We start from the raw sequence: 17189 nt of genomic DNA on the forward strand, positions 1-17189 counted from the left end.
GGTAGAATAGGTCTTCAGCAACCCATGCTTGCCGTAATAGGCGACTATGCTTGTCGTAAGAGGCGACTAACGGGATCGGGTGGTCAGGCTCGCTGACTTGGTTGATGCATGTCATCGATCCCAATTGCGTGGATCGATGTTCATGATGGTAATCACTGGATTGTTTGGTCCAGACTCGATTATTTACAGACCGCCGTCATATAACTGGAATAGTGCTGAGTGCGGCGTAAAACAACAAACCAAACCGAACCAAAACCTTGGCGTTTGGCAAACGATGGTGATACCACTGACTATAGGCTGTATTACCGTCTCCGAGAGATGGCAACACAAACACCAGCAACAGCATGGCTTTGAATAAATGTTTTTATTTGATGGCGTGCACCGTTATGACACAGAAGTTAGACTAAATACAGAAGTTCACACATTTCGTTTGACTTGGAGATTTACTTCATCCTTAATTTTAAGTAGAAAAGAAACCTTTTAACTTTCACAGAAAGGGATACAAAACCACTGAAATATATTTGCACATAAACTGACCAACACAAAAGAGGAATCGGCTCTTGTAAAATATATGATTGAGTGAGTAGGGTTTTACGCCGCTTAAAGCATTATTCTAGCAATATCACGGCGGGGGACACCAGAAACGTCAAATATATGAGGTTGACTTAAAAGTGAACAACGTTGAATCTCTGTTGAGGGTTCTGAAAGGTGTTCTTTCCTCCCTGGAAGATAAGGGAATTGGGTTACATGTAATTCTGGAAGGTTAAGTGAGTGATTACCAACGCCAAAATAGACTGTCACATTTGGGCATCTTTATGCCCAATGATTAATTCACATGGTGAAATATATATATATTTCATACATTATTTACTTTTGTTATAGTAATCTTTATCTCACAATTATATAGCATATAATCAGCGTGTGTATAGACTTAATCTACAATGTATACTTATTCTATCACCGACATTCCAAGGATAGACAAATTACCAAACATGCGAACTCCAGTTTCTAATTGACATAATCCCCAGAGAGCTGACAATGAATATCAAGCGCACACTGATCCATTGACCGGGGTAATAATGTTTGAGCATACATCTTGTGTATGGCGGTATGCGTAATATAAGTACACATACTATTAGTATATACTAATAGAGATAAAATAGAGCTTTCACCTGGATGATGTCGTTACATCTGTTTTACCTTCCCACAGTATGCCGGAGGGGAGAAGACAGTGACGTCCCTGATGCCGGGGCTCATGTTATTGTAGCCGATAGATACTAAGGAGTCACCTGAAATATACCCACAGTTTCCTTCAGTTTCCTCCGGATAGTTATTACCCATAATGCAAAAACACCCTTAGGGATTCCGGGTAAGAATAGCTCCCCAGCATCCTATGCTGATCGTAAAATCGGGTGGTCATCCTGGGGGACTTAAATGTGTGCGGAGGGGATCGTTGCTCATATCATAAATCACTGGCATGACAGGTCCAAAGCTGATTATTTACTGGTCGCCATCATAAAGCTGGAATACTGCCCAGTGCGGCGCTAAACAACAAATGAACAAAACACTGTACCAAAACAAATCACTTGATAACCTAAACTTGAAACATGAGTTCGTTGTGTGAGTGTACCTACCAGTACTGGCCGCGGTGATTGTGTTTATGATGACGGGTACACATCTATCACGTTGTACGACCATGGTGACGTCAGTGGTGACGCCTTTGTTTTTGGTGGAGTATCTGTATCCCCGGGTGTCAAGGGTCGTCCTACCTAAGCCGAAGGTGAAGGGTCCCATCAGAGCGGCACCATCTGCGAAATACGTACGATACCGATATAACAATAGAACTCGATTAAAGAGCTATCTTAAGACACGTGCCTGTTTTGAACTTAAGGTTATCTTAGAAAATGTGTTTTAAAGCCGGACAATGGATTAGTTCGATATCAATATCATTGTTGTCACACTGTCCTTAACATGTCAGTCTCCCCCCTAAATGAATGACTATCTGCCCAAACACAATCTCTGTCCAGTACTCAACAAACTGCCGTTACCGTCCTGTCATAACATGTTTGTTGTTGAACGATCTCGGGACACATTGATGTCACCCGTCCTGTCATAACAAATCTGTTGTTAGACGTTTTCGGGACACATCGATGTCACCCGTCCTGTCATTACATGTCTGTTGTTAGACGTTTTTGGGACACATTGATGTCACCCGTCCTGTCATTATATGTCTGTTGTTAGACGTTCTCGTGACACACTGATGTCGACCGTCCTGTTATAACATGTCTGTTGTAAATCGTTCTCTGGACACGCTGAGGTCATCCGTCCTGTTATAACATGTCTGTTGTAAAACGTTCTCTGGACACGCTGAGGTCATCCGTCCTGTTATTACACGTCTGTTGTAAGACGTTCTCGGGACACATTGAGGTCAACCGTCCTATTATTACATGTCTGTTGTTTGACGTTCTCGTGGCACATTGAGGTCACCCGTCCTGTCATTATATTTCTGTTGTAAGACGTTCTCGGGACACATTGAGGTCACCCGTCCTGTCATTACATGTCTGTTGTTTGACGTTTTCGGGACACACTGATGTCGACCGTCCTGTTTACGTGTCTGTTGTAAAACGTTCTCTGGACACGCTGAGGTCACCCGTCCTGTTATTACACGTCTGTTGTAAGACGTTCTCGGGACACATTGAGGTCACCTGTCCTGTCATTACATGTCTGTTGTGAGACGTTCTTCGGACACATTGAGGTCACCCGTCCTGTCATTACATGTCTGTTGTTAGACGTTCTCGGGACACATTGAGGTCACCCGTCCTGTTTTTGCATATTTGTTGTAAGACGTTCTCGTGACTCATTGAGGTCACCCGTCCTGTCATTATATATCTGTTGTAAGACGTTCTCGGGTCACATTGAGGTCATCTGTCCTGTCATTACATGTCTGTTGTTTGACGTTTTCGGGACACACTGATGTCACCCGTCCTGTCATTACATGTCTGTTGTTAGACGTTCTCGGGACACATTGTGGTCACCCGTCCTGTTTTTGCATATTTGTTGTAAGACGTTCTCGTGGCTCATTGAGGTCACCCGTCCTGTCATTATATATCTGTTGTAAGACGTTCTCGGGACACATTGAGGTCAACCGTCCTGTTATTACACGTCTGTTGTTAGACATTCTCGGGACACACTGACGTCACCCGTCCTGTTCTTGCATATTTGTTGATGGACGTTCTCGGGACACATTGATGTCACCCGTCCTGTTATTACATGTCTGTTGTTAGACGTTCTCGTGACACATTGTGGTCAACCGTCCTTTTATTACATGTCTGTTGTAAGACGTTCTCGGGACACATTGAGGTCAACCGTCCTTTTATTACATGTCTGTTGTTTGACGTTCTCGTGGCACATTGAGGTCACCCGTCCTGTCATTATATATCTGTTGTAAGACATTCTCGGGACACATTGAGGTCATCCGTCCTGTCATTACACGTCTGTTGTTTGACGTTTTCGGGACACACTGATGTCACCCGTCCTGCTATTACATGTCTGTTGATGGACGTTCTCGGGACACATTGATGTCACCCGTCCTGTCATTATATGTCTGTTGTTAGACGTTCTCGGGACACATTGATGTCACCCGTCCTGTCATTATATGTCTGTTGTTAGACGTTCTCGTGACACACTGATGTCGACCGTCCTGTTATAACATGTCTGTTGTAAAACGTTCTCTGGACACGCTGAGGTCATCCGTCCTGTTATTACACGTCTGTTGTAAGACGTTCTCGGTACACATTGAGGTCAACCGTCCTGTCATTATATATCTGTTGTTTGACATTTTCGGGACACACTGATGTCGACCGTCCTGTTATTACATGTCTGTTGATGGACGTTCTCGTGGCACATTGATGTCACCCGTCCTGTTATCACATGTCTGCTGTAAGACGTTCTCGGGACACACTGAAGTCATGATAACCCTTCCAGTTATTACATGTCTGTTGTTGGACGTTCTCGGGACACATTGAGGTCACCAGTCCTGTTATTACATGTCGGCTGTAAGACGTTCTCGGGACACACTGAAGTCATGATAACCCTTCCAGTTATTACATGTCTGTTGTTGGACGTTCTCGGGACACATTGAGGTCACCAGTCCTGTTATTACATGTCTGCTGTAAGACGTTCTCGGGACACACTGAAGTCATGATAACCCTTCCAGTTATTACATGTCTCTGGTTAGACTTTCTCGAGACAAACTGACGTCACCCGTCCTGTCATTATATGTCTGTTGTTCTTGGGACACGATGACGTCACCCGTCCTGTTCTTGCATAGTTGTTGTAAGACGTTCTCGGGACACATTGAGGTCAACCTACCTGTTATTACATGTCTGTTGATAGACGTTCTCTGGACACGTTGACGTCACCCGTCCTGTTCTTGCATATTTTTTTGTTAGACGTTCTCGGGACACACTGATGTTACCCGTCCTGTCATTACATGTCTGTTGATAGACGTTCTCGGGACACACTGAGGACACCCGTCCTGTCATTACATGTCTGTTGATGGACGTTCTCGGGACACACTGAAGTCAAGATAACCCTTCCAGTTATTACATGTCTCTTGTTGGACGTTCTCGAGACACATTGATGTCACCCGTCCTGTCATTACATGTTTGTTGTTAGACTTTCTCGGGACAAACTGACGTCACCCGTCCCGTCATGAAATGTTTGTTGTTAGACGTTATCGGGACACACTGAGGTCACCCGTCCTGTTCTTGCATATTTCTTGTTAGACGTTCTCGGGACACGCAGAGGTCACCCGTCCTGTTCTTGCATATTTGTTGTTAGACGTTCTCGGGACACGCTGAGGTCACCCGTCCTGTTATTATACGTCTGTTGTAAGACGTTCTCAGGACACATTGAGGTCAACCGTCCTGTTATTACATGTCTGTTGATAGACGTTCTCGGGACACACTGGTGTTACCCGTCCTGTCATTACATGTCTGTTGATGGACGTTCTCGGGGCACACTGAGGTCACCCGTCCTGTCATTACATGTCTGTTGTTAGACGTTCTTCGGACTCATTGAGGTCACCCGTCCTGTCATTACATGTCTGTTGTTAGGCGTTCTCGGGACAGATTGAGGTCACCCGTCCTGTTCTTGCATATTTGTGGTAAGACGTTCTCGGGACACATTGAGGTCAACCGTCCTGTTATTACACGTCTGTTGTTAGACGTTCTCGGGACACACTGACGTCACCCGTCCTGTTCTTGCATATTTGTTGTAAGACGTTCTCGGGACACATTGAGGTCAACCGTCCTGTTATTACACGTCTGTTGTTAGACGTTCTCGGGACACACTGACGTCACCCGTCCTTTTCTTGCATATTTGTTGTTAGACGTTCTCTGGACACATTGAGGTCAACCGTCCTGTTATTACATGTCACTTAATAGACGTTCTCGGGACACACTGAGGACACCCGTCCTGTCGTTACATGTTTGTTGATGGACGTTCTCTGGACACATTGAGGTCACCCGTCCTGCAATTACATGTCTGTTATAAGACGTTCTCGGGACACATTGAGGTCACATGTTCTGTCGTTACATGTCTGTTGTTAAGTGTTCTCTGGACACATTGAGGTCACCAGTCCTGTGATTAAATGTACGTTCTTAGACGTTCTCGTGACACACTGAATTAATCTGTCCCGTCATTACATGTCTGTTGTTAGACGTTCTCAGGACACATTGAGGTCATCCGTCCTGGAACTACATGCCTGTTGTCAGATGTTCTCGGGACACATTGAGGTCATCCGTCCTGTCATTAGATACCTGGACGTATCTGGTCGACACTGAGGTCACCCTTCATGTCAGTCCATGCCAAGACGTACATGGGACGCACATGTGTCATACGTATCGTCATTGAAATCCGCGACGTACCTGGGACACATGTATCCTTGAACTTTTCCGTTATGGCGATTGTCTCGCACGATCTACTCCCGGGGGTAATGCGGTATTCAACTCCCTGAAACATTAACCCTGGTGTCATGTCTAAAATTATCTTCCTCGGGTAATAGACGTGTCCAAGAAAAAAGACAGAAATGCGGTATGTTAAATCTAGGAAGTGTTCATCACTTTTCATGCAGGATGTATCTGTCACACTGACATATCTGTAATTTTTCCCTTGGACAGACGGGTTCGTTTACATGTCCATAAGTGGATATAGTGGCCCTTTTGTCACACTACGTATTGCAAATTCGGGAGATACAGAATCAATCCAAGGGCCTACCGGTTTTGATTAACTGAAAACTGCCATTATCAGTCACATGATGGATTCAGAAGAAAGACTGTATAAAGCAATTAATGCAAAAGAGACGAAGTGAGGTCTATCCAATGTGATGCGAGTGAGTTCAGAAAAGATGTTGAAAGATGATGACGGAAAGCTGCTTTATGACTCGGACGTCAAGACCGTCGAAATAGAAGAAATAATACCGTGCTGTGTGGGCCCCCGAAGGTCCGAATGAATACTGAGGGGGGAGAGGGTGGGGAGGGTATAGCCACTTGCCTGACTACCAACCAGAGGCAGGATTTACAGCGACTTCGAGCAGATAACCCGGATAGAAGATAAAGGAAGTAAGCTTGAGGAGGAGGGGGGAAGGACGAGAGAAGGTAAGAAGTCAAAACTCCATTTCAATCTTTCAGGAAGAATGATGCCACAGGATTAGAACGAGACACACATCAGAGCACCACACTACGTCAACCTCTTACACACTCACGTCCCCGCCCCTCGGCTGGGGGACGGTCCAGATTGGGGTGTGGCCAGGGTCGAGATTTTACGACGCACCAAGATGATTTGAATTACTCTTGTGATAATGAAGAAAACTTCATAAACTTTCTATTCTGGAACATCTAGTATAACTCATAAATTTAAACTTTATTAATTATATTATAATATAGTTTGGATATTATTGGAATTACTGAAAGTTGCATTAACAACTTTGACTTAAAACAGCTGTTCAGTGACCATGAAACATGTGATAAACCCACAGTGAAGATTCACACCGACTTCCAGGTGGCATATTAAACTAGTGTCCAAAGAAACGATACCACCTGTTTGCAACGACATAAAAGAAAAACTAAACAATGCAGAAGTTTAGGATTGGTGTTATGCTTTTGAGAAATCCTTTCACAACATCTGTACAAAAATTTCATTTCAATAAAATCTGTACAACCAATATGACAAGCCTTTAAAGATGGGTGGGGTCGAAAAATGAACATTTCGTTAGAGCACTGATCACAGAAACAACGGGAAATGTCACACCACACGTCTCAAAGTCAAGTCAGTAGCGGGTATGTCCACCGTGAGCATCAATACATGCCAGAACATGCCTACGGACTGATGACGTCAAACATCTGATGACGTTGGGAGTGATGCGTTGCCATTCCTCGAGGAGACATCGTTCCAAGTCTTGGATGTTGACTGGAGGCACACGGCGACGTCGGATTTGCCGATCGAGGTGGTCCCATAAGTGCTCGATGGGATTCATGTCCGGTGAACATGCGGACCATGGCAAAACCTGTACGTTGGCGTTGGCAAGGAAGTTCTGTGTCAATCTTGCTGTGTGTGGCCTTGCATTGTCATGTTGGAAAAGGAGTCAACGAGGCTGTTGCTGAATAAAGGGCACCACAACAGGCCGTAGGATGTCATCAAGATAACGCTGTGCATTCAGGTTACCACGAATTACGACAAGCATCGTTTTGACGTCACCACATATGCCACCCCAAACCATTAACCCTCCACCTCCAAACGGCCGGACCTGTTGGATACAGTTAGGCGCCAAACGTTCACCAAATCGTCGGTATACAAGCTGCCGTCCATCGTTTCTGAAGATGAGGAATCTGCTCTCATCAGAGAACATAACACGTGCCCAGTCCCGCCGTTGCCAACGTCGAACTCGCCTGGCCCAGATCAGTCTGTTGTTCCGGTGTCGAGGCGTCAGGAGCGGTCCGCGGTAGGGATGACGTGGTCGGATACCATACTGCCGTAGTCCCCTGTAGACGGTCTGTCGACTGATCCTGTGTCCCAGTGCTGTAGCCGCCGTGGACGTCGCTGTTACGGTGCGGTTCCTCAGGTGTATTACCCGGATGTAACGATCTTCACGGGGCGTGGTTACTCGTGGTCTTCCACTCCTGGGCCTGTCTGACGTCTGACCTGTCTGACGTAACCGCTGCATCAACCTGGTGATAGTGATGCGTGCGCAGCCCAACCTTCTGGCGACGTCGACGTGTGACGCTCCGTGTTGGACCATTCCAACGGCTCTCTCTCTCTCGATGGCTGTCAAACGTGGCATATCTTGTGTTCTTTTTGTTGCTGTGATATCAACGTGTCTGATCAGCCGTTTTATACAGTTTTTATGCACGTGCAGAACATGCTAGAGAGGGAAATGTCACTTTCACGAAATTTACGTTTTTTCCCGGAAGTGATCACGTGTTCCCGGTATTTTTTATCGCCTATGCTGTGTTTGGGATGTGCAATACGAATTGGCATGTTTTCATACTAGACAATTCACTTAGTAAAAAACAATTTTGAAAATAAGTTGGTATCGTTTCTTTTGGAAACTAGTTTAGTTTTTATAAAGAAAGAAATCTAAATATCAAGATAACAGTGTTTTCATCCAATTTGACAAGTCATGGTTTGGTCTTCAGCGTGATCTGGTCATAGGTAGACAACTTGATCTGTCCGATAGGAAAAAGAATAGGAATCTGTGACGTCTCCTGTTCCTTTAAACCAGGAACTATTATCTAACGCGTTTAATCTGTAACACTATCCATATCCATCTACTAGAGTTATTTCAGGATATTAATTGTATACATTGAAGCAGTAGTATTAGTAGTAGAGGCTTTGATGGCGATGATAAAAGAGGTGGTTGTAGTAGGTGTGGCGTTGGTAGTTGTAGCAGAAGCTTTAATCATGTTGATAAAAGAGGTGGCTGTGGTAGGTGTGGTCGTGTTTGTAATAGCAGTAGTAGCAGTAAACGTATCAGTTGTAGTAACAGTGGAAGTAGTAGCAGAAGTAGTATCAGTAGTAGTAGTATCAGTAGTAGTATCAGTAGTAGAAGCAGTAGTAGTAGTAGTGTCAGTAGTAGCAGTAACAGCAGTAGAAGGAGTTGTAGTAGAAGTAGCAGTATCATTAGTAGTAGTAGTAGTGTCAGTAGCAGCAGTAGTAGCAGTAACGCAGCAGTAGTAGTAGTAGTAGTAGTAGTAGTAGCAGCAGCAGTGGTAGTAGTATCAGTAGTAGTAGTAGTAGAAGCAGTAGTAGTGGCTGTATTAGTAGTAGTATATATCCGGTATATAAATTGGATATATGTGTTTGGAAAATGTTGGTGGCCTGATATTCGACAAACGGTGAGTCAAAACGCAGCCTTTGTCGTTTTGCAATTTCTTAAACGGCTATGCCATTGTTTTCACACTTGTTAAAAAAATATCATGGAGGAAAACAGCAAAATGCACGTGCAAGTTATGGCATTTGTAACTCGTGGTAGTGGCTTTGAAAAAAGCAGGCATAAGTCAATATTTTGTCATTCAATGATCAACATTTTTCAAGTTCGAAAATGCCGAGACTCAGCGTTGCCGATCGGAACATTGCCATAGGAGGTATCTAAAGAGAGTGAGTGAGTATGGTTTTACGCCGCTTTTAGCAATATTCCAGCAATATCACGGCGGGGGACACCAGAAATGGGCTTCACACATTGTACCCATGTCGGGAATCGAACCCGGGTCTTCGGCGTGACGAGCGAACGCTTTAACCACAAGGCTACCCGACCGCCCCTCTAAAGAGAGAAATAGCAGTCTTCTGTTGCACGCCACTTCAACGTCCACAACAGCACCATTTGCCGCCTTTGTGACCGATACACACAGTTCAATTCCAGTGCAGACCACCCGAGAACCGGCTGACCAAGAGTTACTACCCCTGCACAGGATCGCTACATTCGACTGTTCCACCTACGTCATCGCAATGCCACAGCCACGGAGACTGCAGGGCGCATCCCTAGGTTGAGGAGGATATCGGACCAGACTGTCAGGAACCATCTTCGCGAGGCTGGAATCCAACCCAGAGGACCAGTTATCGTCCCTGTTTTGCAACAGATCCATCGACAGCGACGCTTGTGTTGGTGCCATACCTCACAGCCTTGGAGTTTGAGAAACTGGAGACGACTGTGGTTTAGTGATGAATCACGATTTCTTCTTCACCGGCGAGATTTAAGACAACGTATTTATCGTCGTCGAAATGATCGTTTAGCCCCACATTGTGTACGTGAATTCGACAGATTCGGTGGTGGTAGTGTCATTGTGTGTGTGTGTGTGTGTGTTGGGGGGGGGGGGGGGGGGGGGGGGCATATCCTACACTACCAGATCTAACTTGGTTGTAGTTCAGGGAAATTTGACAGCAAATCGCTACTTGAATCAAATTCTTCAACCGCACCTTCTTCCAATCATGGACCGCTAGTGGGAGCTGTTTCAGCATGACAACACCACACCGCAGACAGCTCGTTTCACGCTAGACTACCTTCATAATGCCAACATCAACGTTTTCTCCTGTTCGTCGAGATCTCCAGATCTCAACCTAATCGAACACTTCTGGGATGAATTCGATCGACGTGTGCGTCAACGTTAGAACACACCGCAAACACTCCCACAACTGGCCAACGCGTTACAAGCAGAATGGCGCAGAATTCCGCAGGACAGAATTCCTACACTTATCCAGTCAGTGCCGGGGAGATGCAGAGCCGTGATTTCTGCCCGGGGCGGTCACACGAGTTCAGCGCAACCTTGTGGCCTTATGTGACATGACAATGAACTGTTTTCAATGCCTTTGTACAAAGACAACATGTGACAATCGAGCTCCAAAATGTCATATTTGTATCTATGGTATTAAATGAAATATATCGACTTCATTAGGTACAATATATTTACTAAAAGTGAAATATAAACTTCATCCCTTACCGCCGCGTAGTCGTAGATGACTTTGAAGTCGGCGTACTGACCCTCGGTGTAGTTACCGAAGACCGCGTACCTTCTGCTTACAGCGTCATAGGACACAGCCTGCAGGCCCTTGAAAGTAGATTAAATACATTTTACCTGGATTGTCCAATTTAACTAAAACCCAAACCGATTCGTATGAACCGCTTGGAAGATAAGATACTCACATGTAGATGTGCCATAAGTGTTTTCTCGAAACAGGTTGTGATAAAATTATATTCAAAAACCTTTATTTCTAAAACGTTCTCAGAAGTTGCATAGTAACATAGTAGCTGCAAACAATTGAATATTATATATGCCATGATTAGTACTGACTCAATGTTGCATATCGCTCCGTGCTCACGTCGGCACGGATGAATGGCATGTATATTTCTATGAAAATATAAATGTTTTAATGTATCAATATATGACAGTAATATTATATAATTCAAGAAGTATTTAGTTATGGTTGTGTGTGTGAGTATTGTGTGTGTGTGTGTGTGTGTGTGTGTGTGTGTGTGTGTGAGAGAGAGAGAGAGAGAGAGGGAGTATTTTTTTTTGTGTGTGTGTGTGTGTGTGTGTGTGTGTGTGTGTGTGTGTGTGTGTGTGTGTGTGTGTGTGTGTGTGTGTGTGTGTGTGTGTGTGTGTGTGTGCTTGCTTGTCCCACTCTGAGCCGACCAGCTCTTGTTGTAGCCTCTCAATGCCGAGCGCCAGACAGGGTAACAACAAGTACCATCTTTTAACGACTTTTGTAATGACGCTGCCGGGGATCGAAGACGGTCAAGTCAAGAAGAAGCTTACCTATATTTACAAGTTATTTTTTTACGTTTTTACCATAAGCTGTCACCTTGACTAGTGACCGGCGTAAAGCACTTGGTGTTGCTGGCTGAGGGATATAGCAACTTCGATTCCCTCACTAACATATATCTTACAATAACTTATTTGAAAAATCGCCATAACATGGCCACATCGTACTGTTATTTCACCTTATTGGCCTGTGGCATTTTTGTTGGAGATGAAGATCAAATTGGTCACTGCTTCAAACTAGAAAAGTGGAATGCACTAATTTTCTCTTTCTTTAAACATATTTCTGATGATATCCATCTAGTCAAACGATCAATTTGCATGTTTTGCAAAATCATTTTTCCCGTCTTTTCTGGGACCAAGTTTTTTTTTTAACATTTAACCCACCCCAACATTGATGTTTATTTAAGAATTGACTTTAATTTTGTGTGAGTTCGTTGGAGTATGAACCTTCATAGAGTGATGGACAAACTGTATGAACGTCGAAGCTTTCAACGAAAGACTTCACATTAAACAAATTTTATCCAGTAGCCGATTCTGACATGACCATTGACATACTTCTAGCGCCTCCGACCACCTCCGTGGTCTTGTGGTAGAGCGTCCGCTCGGATAGGGGAAGGTCCGGGGTTCGATCCCCGGCCGCGTCATACCAAAAGACGTTATAAAATGTTACCCTGTCTGGCGCTCGGCATTAAGGGGCTAAAACAAGGACTGGTCGGCTCGGAGTCAGTATACTGTGTCTGAGCGGGTTATCGCAACTGCGGCATGGTATCTCAGTGAGCTAGCGCTATAAATCGGCATCAGTACGGACTAGTACAAGCAGACACACACACACACACACACACACACACACACACACACACACACACACACACACACACACACACACACACACACACACGTCGCTATAAATAATCTTGGACGCGACGTTAAACCCAATTTCACCTCACCTCTAGCGCCTCAGACGGACGTGTCGCCCATACCCATTGATTTAACGCGCTTCAGTACTGTGTATCTGCAGAACAACATACCTCGTATCCGCCGTTGGAGTCGACGCGGCTGATGAACTGGTACGCCTCCCACTGTTCAGGGGGGCAACAGATGCTGCCAAGTGATGCTGGTACCAGCCCAGCAAGAAGTAACACCAACAGGGTCATGATGATATTTCGCCAAGTCTTCAACTGCAGCCGCCGTGCACCGTGGGTCGAGGGTATTCGTGTGTGGGGCTTGTTTCCACGAACCAGGAACATTTATGCTACTGAGTTATCATTCATCACTGTCTTGCGTAAGGTTATGTGATGAACGAGTTTCCCATCTAAACCCTGACATTTAATTGTTTCTGATGATTATAATAGATGTAATATGTCTTAATATTTGAAAGAATGATAATTCATAGATAACGAAGCAATGAAGCAGACATGAACGTGCAGTGATGGGTGATAACTCTGCATTTAAAATTCATAATTCAATCATTTGTTAGATGTATGAAACTCGCAGTAATATAATTTTTCGTCAAATATAAAGAATATTCATCGTAAATTAAAAATATTCCATGATAATAAAACCACCGGGCATTCCTATCGTGTACATTATGAATTAGAACAAACAAATCTGAAGGACAACTGTTGTATTCAAAGAATTCATCAAGGATTCATCAAGAAACAAAAGTGACTGTGATCATTTAATGCATGTTTTGACAACACAATAAAATTGAGATGTGAAGGTGAAAACGTGTATTTTTTTGTCGTGAATCGTTATTTTGGCGTTACAACCATCCACCGGACCCCTACAGTTTTTGAGATGTCCCTTTAGTTTAAACAAACACAATAGGGGTTATCCTTTGGCCAGGACAAGTAATAAGTCACCTATTGTATACTCCACAGTGAGAGTGAAAATCGATTGCACACTGATCCATTGACCATAGGCATCGAGCATGCTTTATGGAGTGTATTTGGCACATTCTAAATACACACATTATTTATTTTATTGTATGCATACAATTTCGTTTAACATGCGCTTGTCCACCGTCTCGTGTTACACAAAGAGGTATTACGTTTACAGCACGAACATCAGACGCCCTGTTACTTTTTGGATCGCTCTGTCTGCACGTTTTTTGAAGGAATGAGAATTTGACCCAAATCGTTAAAACAAACACAAACGCTGAATGTTCATTACATGTTATAAAGAGAAAATTGATATTTTTCACATGCGGTTAAAGTTGTCACTAACAAAAAAAGTACGTCCACTTTTATGCGCAGTCTTAGAAACTGAAGAAACAAAAACGCTCTTTCATTGAAAGTTTGTCTTTCTGCACGAAACCATTTGGACGAATCCCCCAAATGACAGCCATGATAAATTACTGCTTTAAACACTTAGAGACGGTGGTGTGCTGCACGAGTCTCTCATTAATCTGACAGACTATTTATATAAGTACTTACGCAAAAAACGAATTATGTAACCAGTTCAGAAGTTGGGTTTATGGGTCATGTGTGTTTTGTGTCATTGTCTCTTATACATTTTTTTAATGTAAATAGAAGTAGAAGAAAAAGTTGAAACTGGTGATGTTTAAGGTGCAAGTTTATCACAAATTGATAATGTGCAACCATGATTAGAACGTATGTGAGTGAGTGAATATGGTTTTACGCCGCTTTTAGCAATATTCCAGCAATATCACGGCGGGGGACACCAGAAACGGGCTTCACACATTTTACCCATGTCGGGACTCGAACCCGGGTCTTTGGTATGACGAGCGAACGCTTTGACCACTATGCTACCCGACTGCCCTGAACGTATGCGAAGGAATGTGGTCACATTACAAAGTCTGTGTGTATAGCTTCAGTTACAACCATAGTATGTAACACTATGAACACAGAGCTACGTACCAGGTACAGTCGAATCCTACATCTTGTTTATGAAGATGCGTTGCAAATGGATATTTAGCTGTACTTTAGAGACTGCGACAAAATGAAGAGAAGACACCTAAAGAGTTTTCAGAATATATATAAACAGTAATGTTTAGTAGTGTTAATTCTTATAGTTGTTGGGGAGGTCGGGTAGCCTAGTGGTTAAAGCGTTCGCTCGTCACGCCGAAGACCCGGGTTCGATTCCCGACATGGGTACAATGTGTGAAGCCCATTTCTGGTGTCCCCCGCCCTGATATTGTTGGAATATTGCTAAAAGCGGCGTAAAACCACTCACACTTACTCACTTACTCTTATAGTTGTTAGCAACACGTTTGAATTAATATATTTTTAGTGTGTGAGTGAGTATGATTTTTCGCCGCTTTTAGCAATATTCCAGCAACGTCACGGCGGGGGACACAAGAAATGGGCTTCACACATTGTACCCATGTCGGGAATCGAACCCGGGTCTTCAGCGTGACGAGCGAACGCTTTAACCACAAGGCTACCCGACCGCCCCTAATCTATTTTGATGCTCAAATAGTGAGTAATATTAAAATAAATTGGAATCGAACCCTCGAAATCTGTGTGACGAGCGAACGGTTTAACCACCAGACCACCCAGATCTACCGCAGCAACTCTCAGTACACCCCACGAACAAGAACATATATTTTTGTTTGGGGTTCGTGGGTGAAAAATGTCAATAAACATAGATATAGAAATAAACACTATGTACATTTTATATAGAACAAGAATGGCTGATCATGGCTGAAGGTCAAACATGCTTGCGATTTGGAACAGACGAAAACATAAAAACAAGTTAATGTAATGTGTCTTCATTTGCATAATTTTCTATTTTTAACATTGTCGTCATGTATCACATAGCATGCCAATCCTCTTTATGGAATCCAGAATATCTTTGAGCGATTTTTTAATTTGATTTTGTACTGTGGGTTGACAAATAAGGGTGTGGTATGTGTGTGTGTGGGGTGGGGGTGGGGGTTGGGGGGATGGGGAGAGGTATCAGAGAGATGAGGTGTGTGACAGATCAGGGAGGGTATGGGTAACAGGCCATGAGGGTCTGCGTGACTGATAAACGAGGGTGTGCGTGACAGATAAGGGGGCTAGGGTGTGCGTGTGACAGGTCAAGGAGGGTGTTTTGAGACAGGTCAGGGAGTGTGTGTGTTACGGTTCAGGGAGGCTTAGGGTGAGTGTTTGACAGGTCAGGGAGGGTGTGTGACAGATCAAGGAAGGTGTTTGACAGATCAGGAAGGGTATGTGGCAGATCAGAGAGGGTGTGTGGCAGATTACAGAGCATGTTTGACAGATTAGAGCGGGTGTGTGAAAGGTCAGGGAGGGTGTGTGGCAGATTATAGAGGGTGTTGACAGGTGAGGGAGGGTGTGTGACAGGTGAGGGAGGGTGCGTGACAGATCAGAGAGGGTGTATGACAGATCAGAGAGGGTGTATGACAGATCAGAGAGGGTGTATGACAGATCAGAGAGGGTGTATGACAGATCAGAGAGGGTGTGTGACAGACTAGAGAGGGTGTGTGACAGATCAGAGAGGGTGTGTGACAGATCAGAGAGGGTATATGACAGATCAGAGAGGGTGTGTGACAGATTAGAAAGGGTGTATGACAGATCAGAGAGGGTGTGTGACAGATTAGAGATGATGTGTGATAGATTAGAGAGGATGTATGACAGATCAGAGAGGGTGTGTGACAGATCAGAGAGGGTGCGTGACAGATCAGAGAGGGTGTGTGACAGATCAGAGAGGGTATATGACGGATCAGAGAGGGTGTGTGAGAGATTAGAGAGGGTGTATGACAGATTAGAGAGGGTGTGTGGCAGATCAGAGAGGGTGTGTGACAGATCAGAGAGGGTGTGTGACAGATCAGAGAGGGTGTGTGAAAGATCAGAGAGGGTATATGACAGATCAGAGAGGGTGTGTGGCAGATCAGAGAGGGTGTGTGACAGATTAGAGAGGGTGTGTGACAGATCAGAGAGGGTATATGACAGATCAGAGAGGGTGTGTGACAGATCAGAGAGGGTATATGACAGATCAGAGAGGGTGTGTGACAGACTAGAGAGGGTGTATGACAGATCAGAGAGGGTGTGTGACAGACTAGAGAGGGTGCGTGACAGATCAGAGAGGGTGTGTGACAGATCAGAGAGGGTGTGTGACAAATCAGAGAGGGTGTATGACAGATCAGAGAGGGTATATGACAGATCAGAGAGGGTGTGTGACAGATTAGAGAGGGTGTATGACAGATCAGAGAGGGTGTGTGACAGGTTAGAGAGGGTGTGTGACCGATCAGAGAGGGTATATGACAGATCAGAGAGGGTGTGTGACAGATCAGAGAGGGTGTATGACAGATCAGAGAGGGTGTGTGACAGATTAGAGATGATGTGTGATAGATTAGAGAGGATGTATGACAGATCAGAGAGGGTGTGTGACAAATCAGAGATGGTGTAG

The 17189-nt window shown here is 44.3% G+C and overlaps 2 protein-coding genes across 2 annotated transcripts; one reads left to right on the forward strand and one right to left on the reverse strand.

Annotated features, from left to right (window-relative positions):
* Positions 1 to 349: 349 nt before the first annotated feature.
* On the reverse strand, positions 350 to 13029 carry LOC124124866 (ependymin-related protein 1-like). The gene is made up of 6 exons (XM_046485954.2): positions 12845 to 13029; positions 10995 to 11102; positions 5931 to 6015; positions 1635 to 1808; positions 1173 to 1289; positions 350 to 722 (listed from the first exon to the last, which is right to left on the reverse strand). Exons 1-5 carry the CDS (start codon positions 12968 to 12970, stop codon positions 1186 to 1188), a joined length of 597 nt encoding a protein of 198 aa, XP_046341910.1. The 5' UTR covers positions 12971 to 13029; the 3' UTR covers positions 350 to 722; positions 1173 to 1185.
* Positions 13030 to 16382: 3353 nt separating this feature from the next.
* Positions 16383 to 17189, forward strand: LOC125381434 (putative golgin subfamily A member 6-like protein 3). The gene has a single exon (XM_048397964.1). The coding sequence runs from the start codon at positions 16383 to 16385 to the stop codon at positions 17187 to 17189; it is 807 nt and encodes a 268-aa protein (XP_048253921.1).

The sequence above is a fragment of the Haliotis rufescens genome, unplaced genomic scaffold (assembly GCF_023055435.1).
Source record: "Haliotis rufescens isolate VD_foot unplaced genomic scaffold, xgHalRufe1.0.p SCAF_18, whole genome shotgun sequence".
Classification (NCBI taxonomy): Eukaryota; Metazoa; Mollusca; class Gastropoda; order Lepetellida; family Haliotidae; genus Haliotis; species Haliotis rufescens.

What these genes read in the sequence shown, in the direction of transcription:
- LOC124124866 (XM_046485954.2), bottom strand. Translation starts at nt 12,970, where the DNA reads ATGACCCTGTTGGTGTTACTTCTTGCTGGGCTGGTACCAGCATCACTT. An exon ending in CAAGGATACATGTGTCCCAG is followed by an intron (nt 1,809 to 5,930) that starts GTACGTCGCGGA and finishes CGTATTTCGCAG; the next exon opens with ATGGTGCCGCTCTGATGGGA. An exon ending in AATCACCGCGGCCAGTACTG is followed by an intron (nt 1,290 to 1,634) that starts GTAGGTACACTC and finishes GGTATATTTCAG; the next exon opens with GTGACTCCTTAGTATCTATC.
- LOC125381434 (XM_048397964.1), top strand. Translation starts at nt 16,383, where the DNA reads ATGATGTGTGATAGATTAGAGAGGATGTATGACAGATCAGAGAGGGTG.